The sequence below is a fragment of the Mesocricetus auratus genome, unplaced genomic scaffold (genome assembly GCF_017639785.1).
Source record: "Mesocricetus auratus isolate SY011 unplaced genomic scaffold, BCM_Maur_2.0 Super-Scaffold_100707, whole genome shotgun sequence".
Classification (NCBI taxonomy): Eukaryota; Metazoa; Chordata; class Mammalia; order Rodentia; family Cricetidae; genus Mesocricetus; species Mesocricetus auratus.
In genome coordinates this window covers 8,806,592-8,823,117 of record NW_024429269.1, presented here as the reverse complement: position 1 = coordinate 8,823,117, position 16,526 = coordinate 8,806,592, and the positions used below count along the sequence as shown (strand labels likewise).

Genomic DNA, 16,526 nt, shown 5'->3' with positions numbered 1-16,526 from the left:
TTCCTAGTGTAGCATGGACCCCATGTAGCATGGGCCCCATAACCAGGCAAAAGCCAGATGGAGGCTGGGGAGAGGGCTCAGCAGATACTTGCTGTTCAAGCTGGAGAACTGACTTTTATTCCCTGGAACCCACATAAATGTGGAAGGAGAGAGTAGCCCTATAAAGTTGTCCTCTAGCCCCCCCCACACAGGGTACCCCTCAAAAGTTCATAAGTGGGGTGGTCCTTGAGTAGAGGCAGAAGCAGGTCTGGATGGGGATTTCCACTAAAGACACGCACTGCCCTCAGGCCCTAGGCACAGGGGCTTTCTTATGTTGCTGTCCACATAGCTCCTGCTTCTGTGAGGTAAGGAACAAAGGCTGTGTCTCACCCCAGCTCCCAAACTTCTAGAAATGGACATGGCTTGCTGGAGCTCTCTGGGAAGGGAAGGGGCTGCTCCCTCTCTGCCTCCTCTCTGTCTAGGTCCCTGCCCTGGCCACACACAAGGTGTGCTTTGTGAGGCATTTTTAACCGCAGTCCAAGAGGACAGGCAGTTTTTCCTTGGGATGGTTCAAAGCAGAAAAATCTAGTTCAAAACAACAACAAACAAACAAACGCAACTCCAGTGTGCCCTTTGGTACCAAGGCTGCTTTACCACAGTTAAATCTGACAATGTTCATTTTCTAGTCTTCTAACAAGGAATTTTTGTGTGTTCTTAAGGGTCATCAATCCCAGAAGCTGCCCTGGATGGGATGTACTGCTGGAATGATGCCCCTGGCTTCCACTGTGGCTGTGGTTGTGACTGCTGCAGCCCACCAGGGAGACCCTTCAGTCTGAAGGAAGCCATTGTGGTCAAAGGAAGGCTTCCCAGAGAGATTCTAGAAATGAGGCAAGAGGGGAGAGGACTACTGTGGCCCCTGTAAGAGGAGGATGGCATTCTGAGTTGGTTGGGCATCTATCTTGGATGGTGACCAGATGGCTGGAGTACTGGGGCACAAAAGGAACTTCTTGTCCTTGCTTGGCCATTACTAGGCTTTGTAACCTTGGACTCCTGAAGCTGTCTGGGTTTGGGTTTGCGTCTCTGTAAGACGGAATGGCCTGGACAAGGCATGCCCTACCTCTAACAGCTCCAGCCCTTCCTGAGGGCTCCAGGGTGCATCATCCTTGGCTAATCACACTAAGGTTGCAGCCTTGCCCTGGCCTGTTCCATGCTAGTTTACACTCTGCATGGAAGGCGAGGTGTCTGCATGACAGCCATGGAGAAAGGAGCTCGTCTAAATAGTCAGTCCAGCTGGAAAAATTGCTAAAAAAATTTTAGGCCTCTTTCCTCTCCTTTCCTCTCCTCCTTCACCTCCTCCTCCTCCTCCTTTGTGTGTGTGTGTGTGTGTGTGTGTGTGTGTGTGTGTGTGTGTGTGTGTAGGCACTGTACTGTCTGGTTTTGTGTGTCAACTTGACACAAGCTAGAGTCATCAGAGAGGAAGGAGCCTCAGCTGAGGAAATGCCTCCATGAGCTCCAGCTGTAAGGCATTTTCTCAACTAGTGATCAATGGGAGAGTGCTCAACCCATGTTGGGTAGTGCTACCCCTGGGTTGCTGGTCCTTGGTTCTACAAGAAGGTGCGTTGGACAAGTCATGGGAAGCAAGCCAGTTAGCAGCACTCCTCCATGGCCTTTGCATCAGTTCCTGCATCCAGGATCCTGCCCTGTTTGAGTTCCTGTCCTGGCTTCCTTCAGTGATGAATAGAAATCCTGAAGTGTAGTCCCAAAACACCCTTTCCTCATCAACTTGCCTTTTGGTCATGGTGTTTCACTGCACAATAGAAACCCTAACTAAGACAGGGGTTATGGATTAAGGTTGTGAATGAATGAAATATTAAAACATAAATATTTTATTAGGGTTATCAAAACATAAGTAAATGAAAAATAAAGAATAGTCTGGAAGTGTCTTAATCTCATGGTTATAAGGGGTCCTATTGGCTGGCAAGGGGTCGCCTCAGATAACTCTGGGTGAGGATTTCTAGGCTTCTCTGCAGAGAGACAGGCAACATTCTCATCCTGACCCATTCTCCAATGAGCAGAATGTGACCAAATGCCCTTCCTGAGGTAGAAGGATGGCAAGCTCAAGGCCAGGTGGAGCAATGGATTGAGAAGATGGGAGGTAAAAAGAGCAATGCGTCTCTAGACCAGCAACAGGGACCTTGCCTAGTGTACCACTCTAGTTCCCGCTTGAGTGCAAAACAAAGGGAAGGAAGGGTGGCAAAGTGCTGAGAGATTTATTCTAGGTGGGGTTAGCCTTCCCTGTCAGAAAAGTCTCTTCTCTTAGAAACTGGGTCCGATGGGAGGCAGGTGGGCACAGATCCAGTGAAAAGATAGTCCACAGGTCACTCACTGACTCCTCCCGCCACCTCAGAAGGATAGTCCACAGGTCACTCACTGACTCCTCCTGTCACCTCAGAAGATGATAGTCCAAGGTCACTCACTGACTCCTCCTGTCACCTCAGAAGATGATAGTCCACAGGTCACTCACTGACTCCTCCTGCCACCTCAGAAGATAGTTCAAGGTCACTCACTGACTCCTCCCACCACCTCAGAAGAGAGTCCAAGGTCACTCACTGACTCCTCCTGTCACCTCAGAAGATGATAGTCCAAGGTCACTCACTGACTCCTCCTGTCACCTCAGAAGATGATAGTCCACAGGTCACTCACTGACTCCTCCTGCCACCTCAGAAGATAGTTCAAGGTCACTCACTGACTCCTCCCACCACCTCAGAAGAGAGTCCAAGGTCACTCACTGACTCCTCCCGTCACCTCAGAAGGATAGTCCACAGGTCACTCACTGACTCCTCCTGTCACCTCAGAAGATAGTCCAAGGTCACTCACTGACTCCTCCCACCACCTCAGAAGAGAGTCCAAGGTCACTCACTGACTCCTCCCGTCACCTCAGAAGGATAGTCCACAGGTCACTCACTGACTCCTCCCACCACCTCAGAAGAGAGTCCAAGGTCACTCACTGACTCCTCCTGTCACCTCAGAAGATAGTCCAAGGTCACTCACTGACTCCTCCTGCCACCTCAGAAGATAGTCCACAGGTCACTCACTGACTCCTCCCGCCACCTCAGAAGCCTAACCAGGATGCAGGATTTCTTCCTAGGTTAATTTGGGGGACATTTAACTGTATTTGCATCCCTCTGGGGAGCCAGGGGAATCTCCAGCTCTCTGCATTTGTCATAGGTTCATCTTCAGGAAGTCTTGGTAGGGAGCTGGAGTCCTAGAGGAAGCATTCCCAGACCTAACTTGGGAACCTCCCTGGTTCCTGTTTCTAGATCCTGCCAGAATCTATAGAGGGCTCATGGGAGGGGGCAGAGATGGAGTGTGTGTGGTTTATTCTTTAGTTGTTTTATCTTGTTGCAGGCGGAACATTTGGTGAAAGTCAAGTTGATAAAGTCAAGCCACCCCCCCCCCCAATTTTAGAATAACGTTCTTACATTCTCTTGCTTTGACCCTGAGATCTGGTAGTCATTTAATAAAAGTAGAGCTTCAGAGATGATACGAACCATGTGCTGATGAGGACATTTAGAGTGTGTAGGAAATACTGATCTCATTTATTAATGCTGCACACCGGCCTGTCATAAGAGCTGTGCTAGTCTATTTTTTGTTACTATAATGAAACATCCAAAGCTGAGAACCTTATAAAATGAGATTTATTTCATCTCCCAGATTTGGAAGTTAGAGGTTAAGGAACCATATCTAGTGATGGGCCTGCTGGCAGGGTCCCAAGATAAGCACAGGACAACACATGGAAGAGACAAAGATGTATATGTGACTTCTGGTCTCTGTCCCCTATACAGCCATAGGATTCAGCTATGAGGGCTCTACCCTCATGATTGAACCTAACTCTAGTTACTACTAAAGATTCTGACTTAAGTTCTGTCCCTTATACAAACCACGGTAACAACAGGCTACTGAAGATGAGAGCCTCTCAGGTTGCCAGGGAGGCTGGGGTCTGTGATAGCAGGACAGTTGGAGGGGGGCAGTCAAGGCTCAGAGACATTACACAGGCCTTCTTAGAGCCAGAGCTCTGAGCACTTGCCAGTCTCCTTGTGAATGGCAGGAGAATCCCACGCTGCTTAACAGGCTCCAGTAATACCCATGAGGGATTTAAAGTTTTTGAAATTTTATTTATTTTTATTTTATGTGTATGGGTGTGTGCCTAAATATATGTCTTTGCACCCGTGTGCCTGCAGAGGCCAGAAGAAGATAGCAGGTCCTTGGGACTAGAGTCACAGGTGGTTCTGAAGCATAATGTGGGTGCTAAGTATTGAACTTGGGTCTTCTGGAAGAGTAGCTCCTGTTCTTAACTGCTGAACCCTCTCTCCAGCCTCCCATTAAAGGTTTTAATAAATGTGGTATGGTTTTAGAAGCTATCTTACTTCTTGCAATTGTTCATAGACTTTTTTTTTTTGTCTTCCAAGTGTTGGCTTAAGAAAATAATGAGGTTGCTGTTAAGATAGTTATAGCTTTCCCTAGATGTATGTGAACATATGTAATTGTCGTTGATACTGGAGAATGAGCCTCAGCCTTGTGCACACTGAGTAAGAGGTCTGTTACCAAACCCTGTCTGCAGCCCTCATTTTACTTTTTTGAGACGGGATCTCACTGGATTGCCCAGGCTGGCCTTGAACTGCCTTTGGGCTTGTGATCCTCCTGCCTCAGTCTCCTGGCTTGGCTGCAGTGTGGTTCACAGTATGGCTGCATCCATCCTAAAGGTTTTATATACTTCACGTGATAATGAATAAGGATGTCATATAATTGTATTTTCTTTTTCCAGAGGAAAAAGTAGAAACTTTGAGAAATGCATACATTGTTCTGATCTATAACTGAACAATAACTACACTATATTGCTCTTCCTGAACTCTTTAGTCCAGCACTCTTCTAGAGCCATGCATATATATATATATCATATATGTGATCTTCTTTTACCCTCCTGACAGCTCCAGCTGGGTTCCAACATTGTTCCCATTTTACAAATGTAGACACAGAGAGGCAGGTCAGGAACCCAGAGGTGTGAGTCCAGAGGGGGACCCCTGCTGTGTGAGTCCAGAGGGGACCCCTGCAGTGTGAGTTCAGAGGGGACCCCTGCAGTGTGAGTTTTGAGGGAACCCCTGCAGTGTGAGTCCAGAGGGGGGCCCCTGCAGTGTGAGTCCAGGGGGACCCCTGCTGTGTGAGTTTTGAGGGAAACCCCTGCAGACTGCTGTCCTTGGAGGATCCCATAAACCCTCATACCTTGACTTCTATCTCACACCTCCAACATGGCTGTGACTTAGATCCTATGGTGCTGACCCAGAATCCACAACATAGCACTACAACCTGTTGTATATGGGTGCTCTCTTGCTTGAGCCTTTGATTTTGTACCCTCGGGGCTAAGCCACACCCTTCCTTGTGGCTGTGGGAAATGAGAAGGAGTGACGTGCTGACAGGTGACATACTACCAGCCTTCCCTCTCCACTGAGAAAGTCTCCGGTGGCAGGCAGAGCTCAGCTGAACTGCCCAGAGAACCATCAGTATGTGTTCTTTGTGAGCACCGACCATCAGCTCTCAGGCAGTGCTCTCACTCCATGGGGTGTGGCAGCCATCCCTGACCGGGTGCCCCACTCACCCCCTGGCTGCCTACCACTCACTGCTACCCACAGTCACTTACGGGTGACACACTGCTGGATGGAGCCTGCTCGGAAGAGGGTTGGGGGTGTTTTCCTGCTGAGCCTCTTGATCAGACGGTCACGCTCGTTCAACCTACAGGAGAGCAAAAGAGCAAAGAGGGTCAGGTCACCCCAACGTCTCTCTGAGGGATCCAGATAGCTTCAGACTGAAAGAGGGGGCGGAGCAGTCTCCTGTGTCCAGGTTTGTTCGTCTCCCGGAGGCATCAGGCAGTATGCATGCCTTTTCACACCAGGCAGACATCTCTATCTCCCTCCTCCATCTCTCTCTCCATGTTGAAGCCAATCCCAGAATGGGAGGAACGTACTTGGAGACTGGATCTGTCATAGGGTAAAATGACATACAGATGGGCCCTGATCCTTATAAAGCAAGATCAGGACTCAGACACACACAGATAGAAGTCCATATGAGGACCCAGGCAGAAGGCAAGGAGAAACTGCAGACATCAGCCCCATGGACATTTCTGGCTTAGATTCGGAGCTCAGTATGGAGAGGTATCAGTCCTCGCTGAGGCACTTCATGAAAGCAGCTGGAATTCCAAGCAGTGGAGTCTACCACCCCCATTAGTGTTTGCAGTGAGTTCAAGTACCCTAAGAGCCTCCAGTCTGAGGGCACCTGTGCTGATCACAGCCCCTTGTGTGTACCCAAAATTCAAATAGCAAATAGAACTGAGTTCATTAAAATTGAAAACTTTAAACTGGGCACAGTAGTGCCTACCTGTAGCTCCAGCTGAACATCACTTCTACCCAGGAATTTGACGCCAGCCTGAGCAAAACAGGTAGCAGAACCCAATCAAACAAAGCAAACAAACAAAACCAAGAGGGGCTGGAAAGATGGCTCAGTGGTCAAGAGCACTTGTTGCTCTTGCTGAGGACATAAGGTTCAATTCATTCATTCAAATCCTTGTTCATGTTTCAGTTGAATTCTTTATCCTTTTGCCATTAAGTCATAGTGATTTCTTATGTATTCTAGATACCAGGTCACATGATGGTTCACAATCATCCATAACCGCAGATCCAAGGAATCTGATAGCCTTGGACAGCATACATACATGTGGAGCACATACACACAAGCAGGTCAAACACTCACGTGCAAAACTTTAAAAATCTAAAAAAAGTTAAAATCTATCAAAGGACACCACAAAGGAACGAGAAATGGGAGAAACATTTGCTAATCAATCATATCTGATAAGGACCTGGTATCTAGAATACATAAGCAACTCCCATGAATGAACAGCAACAAGATAAACAACCTAAGTGAAACATGAACAGAGGACTTGAGTACATCTTTGGACAATGAAGATGCACACTGATCAGCAAGCTCAAGTGAAGATATCTAGCATATTCACTGGGAAGATGCTAACCAAAACCACAATAAGACCCCATTTCACATCCATGAGGATGGCTACGAAACAGTAAACAAAACATACTTCCAGAAAAGGAAGAGGGTGGGAGGAGGTGTGGAGAAACTGGAACCCTCTTATATCACTGACAGGACTGCAAGATGGTGAAGTCACTGCCTCTCGGGAAGTTAGCCTCACTCAAAGATGTCACTGAGACACTTTATTCCTAGATACTCCTAGATGCACACTCAAAATAACTGAGACTAGAATCAGAAGATGTCTGCATACCCACACCCACACCAGAATTATTCACAGTCTCTGAAGGGTGAAAACCAAATATCCATCAACTGGTGATGAATAAACAAAATGTGTCATATCCATTAAAAGGAGTATAATGTATGCTGTGTAGTATAGAGGAATTCAGTCCTGATCAATGATGCGCAACACATTCTTTGAAAACAGACCTGGTCTCAAAGGTTGGGCATGAGTATGCAAAATTTCCAGAGCAGGCAAATGTGTGAAGACAGAAAAGTACAAGCTGAAGTTGCCAGTGGTTGCATGCAGGATGTGGGGGTGGGGATGGTGTTGGGGGCGGGGAAGAGTGAGTGTTCAAAGTGTGATGGGTTCCTAGGGAGATGGACATGTTCTGAGACACTGGCAGGGATTCATAATATTGGGATTACAAATGCCACAGAACTGTAGGCTTTGAGAAGACAAAATCTAAATTACATAAATTTTATCACAACTGAAAACAGGAGAAATCAATTTTAAAAAAGGAGAAATAGGTCTCAACTTAAGACCAATTCCTTCCCATCCTCCAGATTGCTGGCATCTTTACAGCTCATTTCTGCAGCACTGCGGGGGTGTTGAAGTAAAGTGTTGTCTTTGATTATTCCCCCTGTGTGCTGGCACAAGCAGGGATTCTAGCTGGGCTCTACTGGTATGGAAGGTGTTAGGTAAACACGAACTCAGCCTAGCTATGAGCTATGTGCGGTCTTGGTGCCTCCCCAGTAATGACGTTGAAACTGAAGCTCCGACAAGCCCTCACAAACAGGTCCTTTTTAGAAGCTGACATACCTTGGAGGAGGTGTTATGTTCCTGTCCTGGAAAATAAGTAGTCTGAGGAAGGAGGGGTATGCTAGGAAGGGGTGTGTTAGTGAAAAATAAACTCTCATGTCCAAATTTCTGTTAGGAAGCTTTCGCTGTCAACCAAAGTCACATAAGCCTAGAAATTGAGCTTTCCAAGAGCAGGTGTGCAATGCAGCCAGTGACTACTGCCTGTCCTCACCTCCCCCCAGCAGATCCCACATCACAGAAGATGCCATAACAGAATCCCTGAAAGATGGTTTTAGAAGCTGATGCTTAAATTAGCTGTTGAGCACTCTTGAAAGCATAGATGTGCAGGGCTTTGTCGAATAGGCTCAAGATCCTGGGTTCATCCAGCACCCTAAACAATGAAAACCAGCAACTGGAACAAAATGGAGATGGTTGTGATAGGTCTCTTCCTGTCAGGCATAGTCAGACTCCTACCAACTCAGAAGGCACCGCAAAGTCTCACTTGCCTCACATAATGACTATACCTGGCTGTCAATTTGACTACATCTGGAATTAACTAAAACCCAAAAGGGGAGGGGCACGCCTGTGAGGGACTTTTGCTTAATTTGAAGTGTAAAGATCAATTTCTAATCCGAATCTTTGAGGTGGGAAGACACACCTTTAATACATATCTATTGAGCTGGGCTACACCTTCTACTGGAAGCCTATATAAGGACATGGAAGAAGGAAGCTTTGTCTTCCTGCTCTCATCTTGCTAGCAAGTCTATTCTTTTGCTGGAATTAAAGCCTACTTCTTCAGGATTCCAGTGTGTACTAAAGACCAGCTGAGACATCCAGCCTCATGGATTGAGCAACTACAGGGTTCTTGGACCTTCCATTCCTAGGCAGCTATTATTGGAATTTCTTAGAGTGGCTTACAGGCTATGGCATAGCATATATATATATATATAGAGAGAGAGAGAGAGAAAGGTTGATTCTATAAGTTCTATTACTCTAGAGAACCCTACTAACATACCTGGAAGAATTCACATCTCAAACTGAATTTGTTGTTTTTCCACAAAACCCATTCCAACCAAGAGCTGATCTATCTACTATTTAGACTTCCGCTCTAGTGATTATTGCTCTGAGAAATTTCTAGAACCCTCTCTGAGTTGTTTCTTTCATTTCACCCGTTGAGTATAATACAATCTCTACCAGCACACTCATGGCCTTATACTGTGTTAATTATGTACACAGTGGGGTTCCTCAGAGACTGTCTACCTGCATTTCTCCCTGGGCCTACCTAGACTAAGGATAGAGGTCTTGGTTAACAATATGAAGTTTCATGGACTATGCTGTGACCCCCTCATCTTCTGATATGTACCTACACTGTGATTATGCCAATCTTTGCCTCTTCATGTGTCTTCTAGGACAGTGCCAAGTTCAGGCTACAGCAGGTTTGTCTAAGTGTCCAAAATCAATTCCTCTGCATTAGTCTTTGAAAACCACTGAATATCTGTTGTCTCCCAGGGAGGAGAGCTCATTCCAAATGTAGAGAATGTAAGCAAAGGCTGAATTTGTAGAGAAGAAACACTGTATTTTCTTTAACATTCAGGTTGCAAGGAGTTGTAGGAGACCAGTGTAGCTGCGGGCGGGACAGGTTAATGAACAATCTAAATTCCATTCCAAAAATAAGAAGGTAATATTTCCTGTCCTCCGTGAACTCAACTCCCATCTCACTATCAGCATTGGGAGCTGGGAGGCAGAACTGGCAATGGCATGCTACTTTCCTTGGTCCCCAACAAGCTGTCTGATGGTGGGGACTAGAGGATGCTTCTGAGTGTTGGAGGGAATCTTATATTCTTACAACGTAGCGTGGGTGAATTCTTGCCAAAAGGAGAATTTGTTTAAGAAGTACAATACCAAATGGATAAGCAAAGTAAAGGGGAAAAAAGATTTTCAGCCTTCAGAATAGGTGCTATCCATCAGTCTATATGGCCAATGGTCAGGGCAGAGGAAAAAGCTGATGGGCTGTGGGCAGAATGCTGAGGGCAATATCAACAGAAGAGGTTGGGGGGAGGTGCTCTCGGCATTTGAAAGTGTTCTGTTGTGCCTGACAGCTGGGATAGTAATGTGAACAATCTAGTAAGGTCAGAAGGATAGTTCAAGGGACAAGTAGTCATCTTGCCTTGGACCTACAACAGCAGCCAAAAGAGAATTGGCTACACGGTGGCTTCTAAAGACTGTTATTTATATCATCAGAACCTATTAGCTCAGAAAAATAACAAAGAACATGTTAGATGCCTGCTTGGAGAGACTTGGAGAGCAGGGAGGTGGAGGGGATGCATTCCATTACTCCTGCAGAGTAAGGTGGATGACTGGGGACCCCAGTCAGAAAAAACCGAATGAGTCTGAAAAAGTGGTGGGAGGAAGAATGGATCTATGAGGAATCACAGGATGAAAGCCCAAATTTCCACTGACCTCATACTTCAGACTGGGAGCTGAAGAGCTCACAATCCCAAAGGCTCACATGAGCAGATAAAGAAGAGCTCAGCGGCTACTCTCTAGCCACAGGGGCAGCCCAGTGAGACGATAACCTTCCAGCTCAAGTGCTTTATCCCAGCCAGACACCCTTGAGAAATGTGTGATTCTCTCCCGCCCATGCCAGCCATGACCAAGAGGAAGTCTGTGCTTGCAGCCTGAAGACCCTGTCAAGAGGCTGTGCAGCAGCACCTCTTGCAAACAGAGAGCACACAGTCCTCCCTGACAGCCAATGATGGATTGTTCCTGTTCCCCAAAGTGTCAGTGGAGAACAGTGGGATGTCCACAGGGAACTGGAGGTCTACCTCCAACCAGGGCAGTGTGAAGGCTTTCCCCCACTGCTCACTGGGAGTCAGAGGAGCTCAAATAGTGAACCCATAGCATCTATAGAGAACATCTAAAGAACAAGAACTTCTACCCCTACCCACAGGCATCAGCAGAGTTGGAGTTTATTTCTATACCTTGACAAGAATAGACTGCCATTTAAAATCCAGAGTCTCTAATGTCAAGATGTTATCACCAAGATGATGGAGACAATGGAATCATCCAATGGACTTTAAAGTGGCTATAACAAAAATGCTTTAGTAAGGAATTATGAGCAAACTTAAAACAACAAAAAATTTTGGCCAGACGATAAAAGAATTTTAGAATAAAGAAACATAATAACAGAGATAAAAACGTTAACAGATGGGGTCAACAGAAAAAAATGGTAGGGGAGTACAAATAGTCAATGAACTGGAGGGAGATGGAATAGTAGAAAGCATCCAGTTTGAATAATAGAGATAAAACAGATCAAAAGGACTGAACAAGTCTCAGAGACCTGGGGGCGGGGGTGGCAGAAGATCTAATGTCCCTCTCCTCACAGTCACAGAGAGGAAAAAGCATCAGGGGTTGAAGGCACTGGGAGAAACTATGGCTGAATGAGTCCCAATTTTGTTGAGAAACATAAACTCACAGATTCTAAAGGAGAGAAACACTGAAGAAAGGCATGCCAGGAAAGATTTAATTCGGCTTATCAAAGCTAAGATACAGGTAAGTCCTCAAAAGTAGCCAAGGACAGACAACACCTTATCCATAGGGAAGGCTAACTGGAGTAGTTTTCTCATGAAAAACTACTGAGGCCAGGAGAAGGACGAAGAGGAAGAAGAGGAGGAGGAGGGGGGGGGGAAATGGTGTGCCCCCCCCACTGCTGGAGAGCAGCCAGCCAACCAAGGAACTGTCAGCCCCAGGAAACTATCTTTCAGAAACAAGAAGTAAGACCTTCTCAAATGGAAATTGAGAATTTGTAGCTAAAGACATTTCTACACACAAAAAAGAGACGGTGAAAGGGGGACTAGGACATAAGACTGAGGGCAAAAGAACATACACAGAAAGAATTTTCCCTTCTCCAGTCTTCAAGTTACATTGGATGAGCTTAAGTAGAAATGAAGCACTATTTGATGTGTGGTGAGGAAATAATGACAGATGAAGATAGAAAGGATATAAAAGGAAGTAAGGGTTCAGTGTTTCCCCAACATTGACAAAATGAGCAACAGAGCAAGCAGTTATGTATCTGCAATGAAGTGCCTGAAACAGAGCTAAAACGTGGTTCTAGGATGTAGCTTACCTCAGCCTGGACTCTTGAAGGAGGATCATGGAGATCCACCATGGAGAGCCTCACCTTCCCTGGGGATCGGAGTGGAGACTGGGGGGGCCTGGTGGGGAGGGTAGGGGAGAAGGAGCTGGGATTGACATGTGAAACAAACTTGTTTCTAACTTATATTTAAAAAAAAAAGGAAAGCGGGGCGTTGGTGGCACATGCCTTTAATCCCAGCACTCAGGAGGCAGAGGCAGGTGAATCCCTGTGAGTTCGAGACCAGCCTGGTCTACCGAGTGTGTTCCAGGACAGGCTCCAAAACAATACAGAGAAACCCTGCCTCGAAAAAACCAAAAACCAAACCAAAACAATGAAAAAAAAACAAAAAACAAAAACAAAAAAACAAAAAACAAAATAAATAAATAAATAATAAAAAAGGAAGAGGAAAAACAAAGATGTAGCTTACAGTCACAATAAGATACATTACAGTGCAACTCTAAAAACATGTTTTAGAGTGGGAATTCAGGCATGGTTCAATAAACAGAATCAATGAAAGTAATCCACCTTGTTTATATGCTATTTGCTTTTTCAGGCAAAGCATCTTATAATTTGACACACATTTGTGGTTTTAAAAAACAAAATCTTCTTAGCAGATTAAATGGGAACTTTTATTGTTTATTTTAATTTTATTTATTTATTTATTTATTTGAGATATGTAGCCCTGGTTATCCTGGAACTTACTTTGTAGACCAGGCTGGCCTCAAACTCAGAGATCCACTTGCCTCTGCCCCCAAAATGCTGGGGTTAAAGGTGTGTGCCACCTCTGCCTGGCTAGATGAGAACTTTTTAACTTGACAAGAAAACATCTACAAAAAAGCTCCACAGCTAATATCATACTCAGTGGAAAAAGACTGAAAGATTCCCCTTTGGGAACATAGCAAAGGTGTTTGTTCTTATTATTCTGCTGTTGTTGTTTTAAGACAGGCTTTCTTTGTGTATCCCTGGTTGTCCTGGAACTTGCTCTGTAGACCAGGCTGTCCTTGAACTCAGAGATCTGCCTACTTCAGAATGTTGGGATTAAAGGCATGTGCCACCACTGCCTGGCTGTTCTGATTATTCTTATTTAACATGGTGCTAGAAGTTCTAGACTGTATAATAAGGCATGAAAAGCAAATAAAAACATGGGGTTCAGGATATAAGTAATAACAGTACCTGCATTTGTAGATGATAGATTGTCTAAAAAAACTTCAGGAATACCTATCAACATTTAGACAGAACACTTATGTAATGATGTAATGTACATGACTTCAGCAAAGTCACATGATAAAAACTTGTAAAAATAAAAAGTGAGCATGTAGTAATGAATATATTGACACTGGAACTAAAAATACACAGTTTACAACTGCTCAAAGAAATATCTGAAATATCTATATGCAAAGCTAACAAGTCATTAATACTATTGTGAACTGAAAACTGAAAGCTCTAATAACTGTGGAGAGATTTGTCATTCCCATGAATTGTAAGACTGACTACCATTAGCACTCTGCAGTTTGCTAAAGTAAAGGTTTAATGTAATTTCTAGCAAAGTCGCAGCAACATTTTTTTTTTGTAACACAGGTAAGGTTATCCATGATAGGGCTGGCTCAGTGGTTAAAGTGCTTTTGAGTTGAGCAGCAAGTATGAGGACTAAAGTTGGATCTGCAGGACCTATATAAACTATGGGTGTGTGGTAGCCCACTGTAAGTCTAGCACACAGAAGGTAGAGTCTGAGGATCCCACGTACAAACTGGCTATTGAGACTAGCCATATCAGTCAGCTCTGGGTTCCAGCTGAGAGACTCTGCCTCAAGTGTACAATGATTAAGACTCCCAACATCAACTGTGGACCTCCTCACATGTGTACCTACTAACACACATGTGAGCATACATGGACACACACAGTTATGCCACACACAGAGACACATGCAAAAAAGATTATACTAAATCTGGAAAAACATGAACAATCGTTAACAGTCCTTTTGGAAAGAAATATTACAATGGGGGTACAGTCTTCCTAATTCAAAGATACATGATATTCCTGTAGTTATCCAGATGCTGTGGCATTGGCATTGGTTTTCTAAGCACACAGATATAGATGGAATAGAAAAATAGAATTGAATAGAGTAGAATAACCCCTCCTCAAATGCTTCCCATGTAGTTGTTTTTCCTTCCTTTGAACTGTGGTAAGGATCATGTCTAGAGCCTGGCTGTTGTGGTGGTTTGAAAGAAAATGTCCCCTAAGGGGAGTGGCACTATTAGGAGGTGTGGCCTTCTTGGAGGAAGTGTGTCACTGTAGGGGTGGGCTTTCAGGTCCACTTTGCTCAAGCTTTACTCAGTGTGACACTCAGTTCACTTCTCGTTGCCTACAAGATGTAGGACTCTCAGCTACTTCTCCAACACCATGTCTGCCTGCACAATGCTATGTCCTGCCATGATGAAAATGGACTAAACCTCTGAAATTATAATCCACCCTATTAAATGCTTTCCTCTATAAGAGTTCCTGTGGGCATGGTGTCTCTTCACAGCTGTAGAAACCCTAACTAAGACACATATGATAGGTAAGCTCTCCACCACAGAGCCACACTGCTGCCGTCTATTTAACTTTTGACAAATAAGCAAAAGGAATTTGGTGAAGAAAAAGTCTTCTCAACAAATAGTTCTAGAGAAATCATACACACACAGGCAATAAACCAAGACAACACAAGGAACCTTAAGTTGTGAACCTTATACAAGTTTAGCTTAAAATGCATCACAGACTTTAAGCAAAGTATAAAAATATAAAACTTAGAGGAAAAACAGATTTGGGGGCAATACAGGGTAAAAAGGCTTGTTACCAAAAGAATAACCCAAAAGTGTTGTGAAGAAATATTTATAAGTGTTTGATTCATTCCCAGGCCCAAATTAAGAGCCAACATGTCCTTTCATGAGTGCATGGCTAAACCAGGTATAGAATACCAATATCATAGACTACTACTCAGCAATAAGGAGGAAAAATTAGTGACAGAATCAACAAACTGAAAGAGTCTTTAGAAAATTATGTTGGGAGGCGGTGTCACTGCACAAAGGGAATACATTATGTGTTTCCATTTATATGCTTATTACTCTTGAAGTGACAACTTTGTCAAACTAGAGAACAACTCAGTGGCTGTCCGGACTCAGGGGGCAGCAGCTGGGGGCTGCAAGGGAGCCACATTGCAGGACCCTGGTGGGATGGAAGTGTTCTGATGGTGACCATATCAATGGCAATTTCCTGGTTGTGATGTTGTGCTAAGGCTTTGAATGATGTCACCACTGGAGGCAAATGGGAAAAGAAACTCTTGACCCCATATTATCCCTTGATTGCATATGACTCGTTAATAATCTCCAAAGGAAAGTAAAAATCCCTGTCCATTTTTTTTACGTATCTCCTGTTTCATTCACGTCTCTCTGCCCTCATGTCTTTCTAAGCACTGCCAAAAAATGTTACCTTGCCAAGTTTCACTGAGGGGGCAGGTCTCTCTCCTCCACCCCCTGCGGGCACACCAGAGGGAACAGGCAAAGAAGAATTTGAATGACAGCCCCAGCACATGTGGAAGCCATTACCTCATTTCATGACCCGAAATGAGGTGGTAAGACCTCTCTGAATCAGGTTGGGCTCCATACAGTGGGTGAGCCTAGAGGAGGTCAGGCTGGAGTCATGGCTGCTAGGAACAGATAATGGGGAGGCCCCAGGGGAGTGCTATATGGCGGGATAAGGAGCACTAGGTGGACCGGGGCAAGGAACAGTGTAGGTGTATGCATTTGCCAGCGGGGGGGGGCAAAGCAAAGGCCCCTGTGAAGCAGGAAGCTAGGCATGAAGACTCAGTTGTAGAAGCTGAGAGTTCTAGCTCAACTCTGGAGCCACAAGCAGAACCATACACACTGTCGATTTCAAAGCCACACAGTCAGAGATTCAAAGGCCCCCATGTCCTCTTAAGTGCTTTCTAACTGCTCTGCTCCCCTCGCTCTGCTCCAGCCACACAGCTGATATCCCTGCCACCGCCAGGCCTCCGTGTTTGCTTCGGTGCTCTCTCTGTATTCATCCCACTGAGGAGACTTTCTCCCCAGCCTCCTGCCCAGCTGAGAAAGCAGCCCCTCCACATCACTCTCCATGACAGCAGCCACGCTTGGCTTTGTTCTCTGGGGCACGTTAATTCTTGGGTTCTCTTTTAGGAACTACAGTCTACATGGAAGAATTTCATCTTTTGGTTTTATCTCCAGCACCAGAAGGAGTCCCTGGTATGATGAGGATGCTCAGAGCTATTTGCTGGACTGACAGGTGGCT

At 45.1% G+C, this 16,526-nt stretch overlaps 1 protein-coding gene across 4 annotated transcripts in view; it reads right to left on the bottom strand.

Annotated features, from left to right (window-relative positions):
* Nucleotides 1–16,526, bottom strand: part of Atp8a2 (ATPase phospholipid transporting 8A2) — a 547,410-nt gene that overhangs the window by 10,961 nt on the left and 519,923 nt on the right. For all 4 annotated transcript variants that reach the window (XM_040740602.1, XM_040740601.1, XM_040740603.1 and 1 more), the window contains one exon: nucleotides 5,675–5,766. In XM_040740602.1, the coding sequence (XP_040596536.1) occupies nucleotides 5,675–5,766 (92 nt within the window). The remainder of the gene's footprint in view (nucleotides 1–5,674; nucleotides 5,767–16,526) is intronic.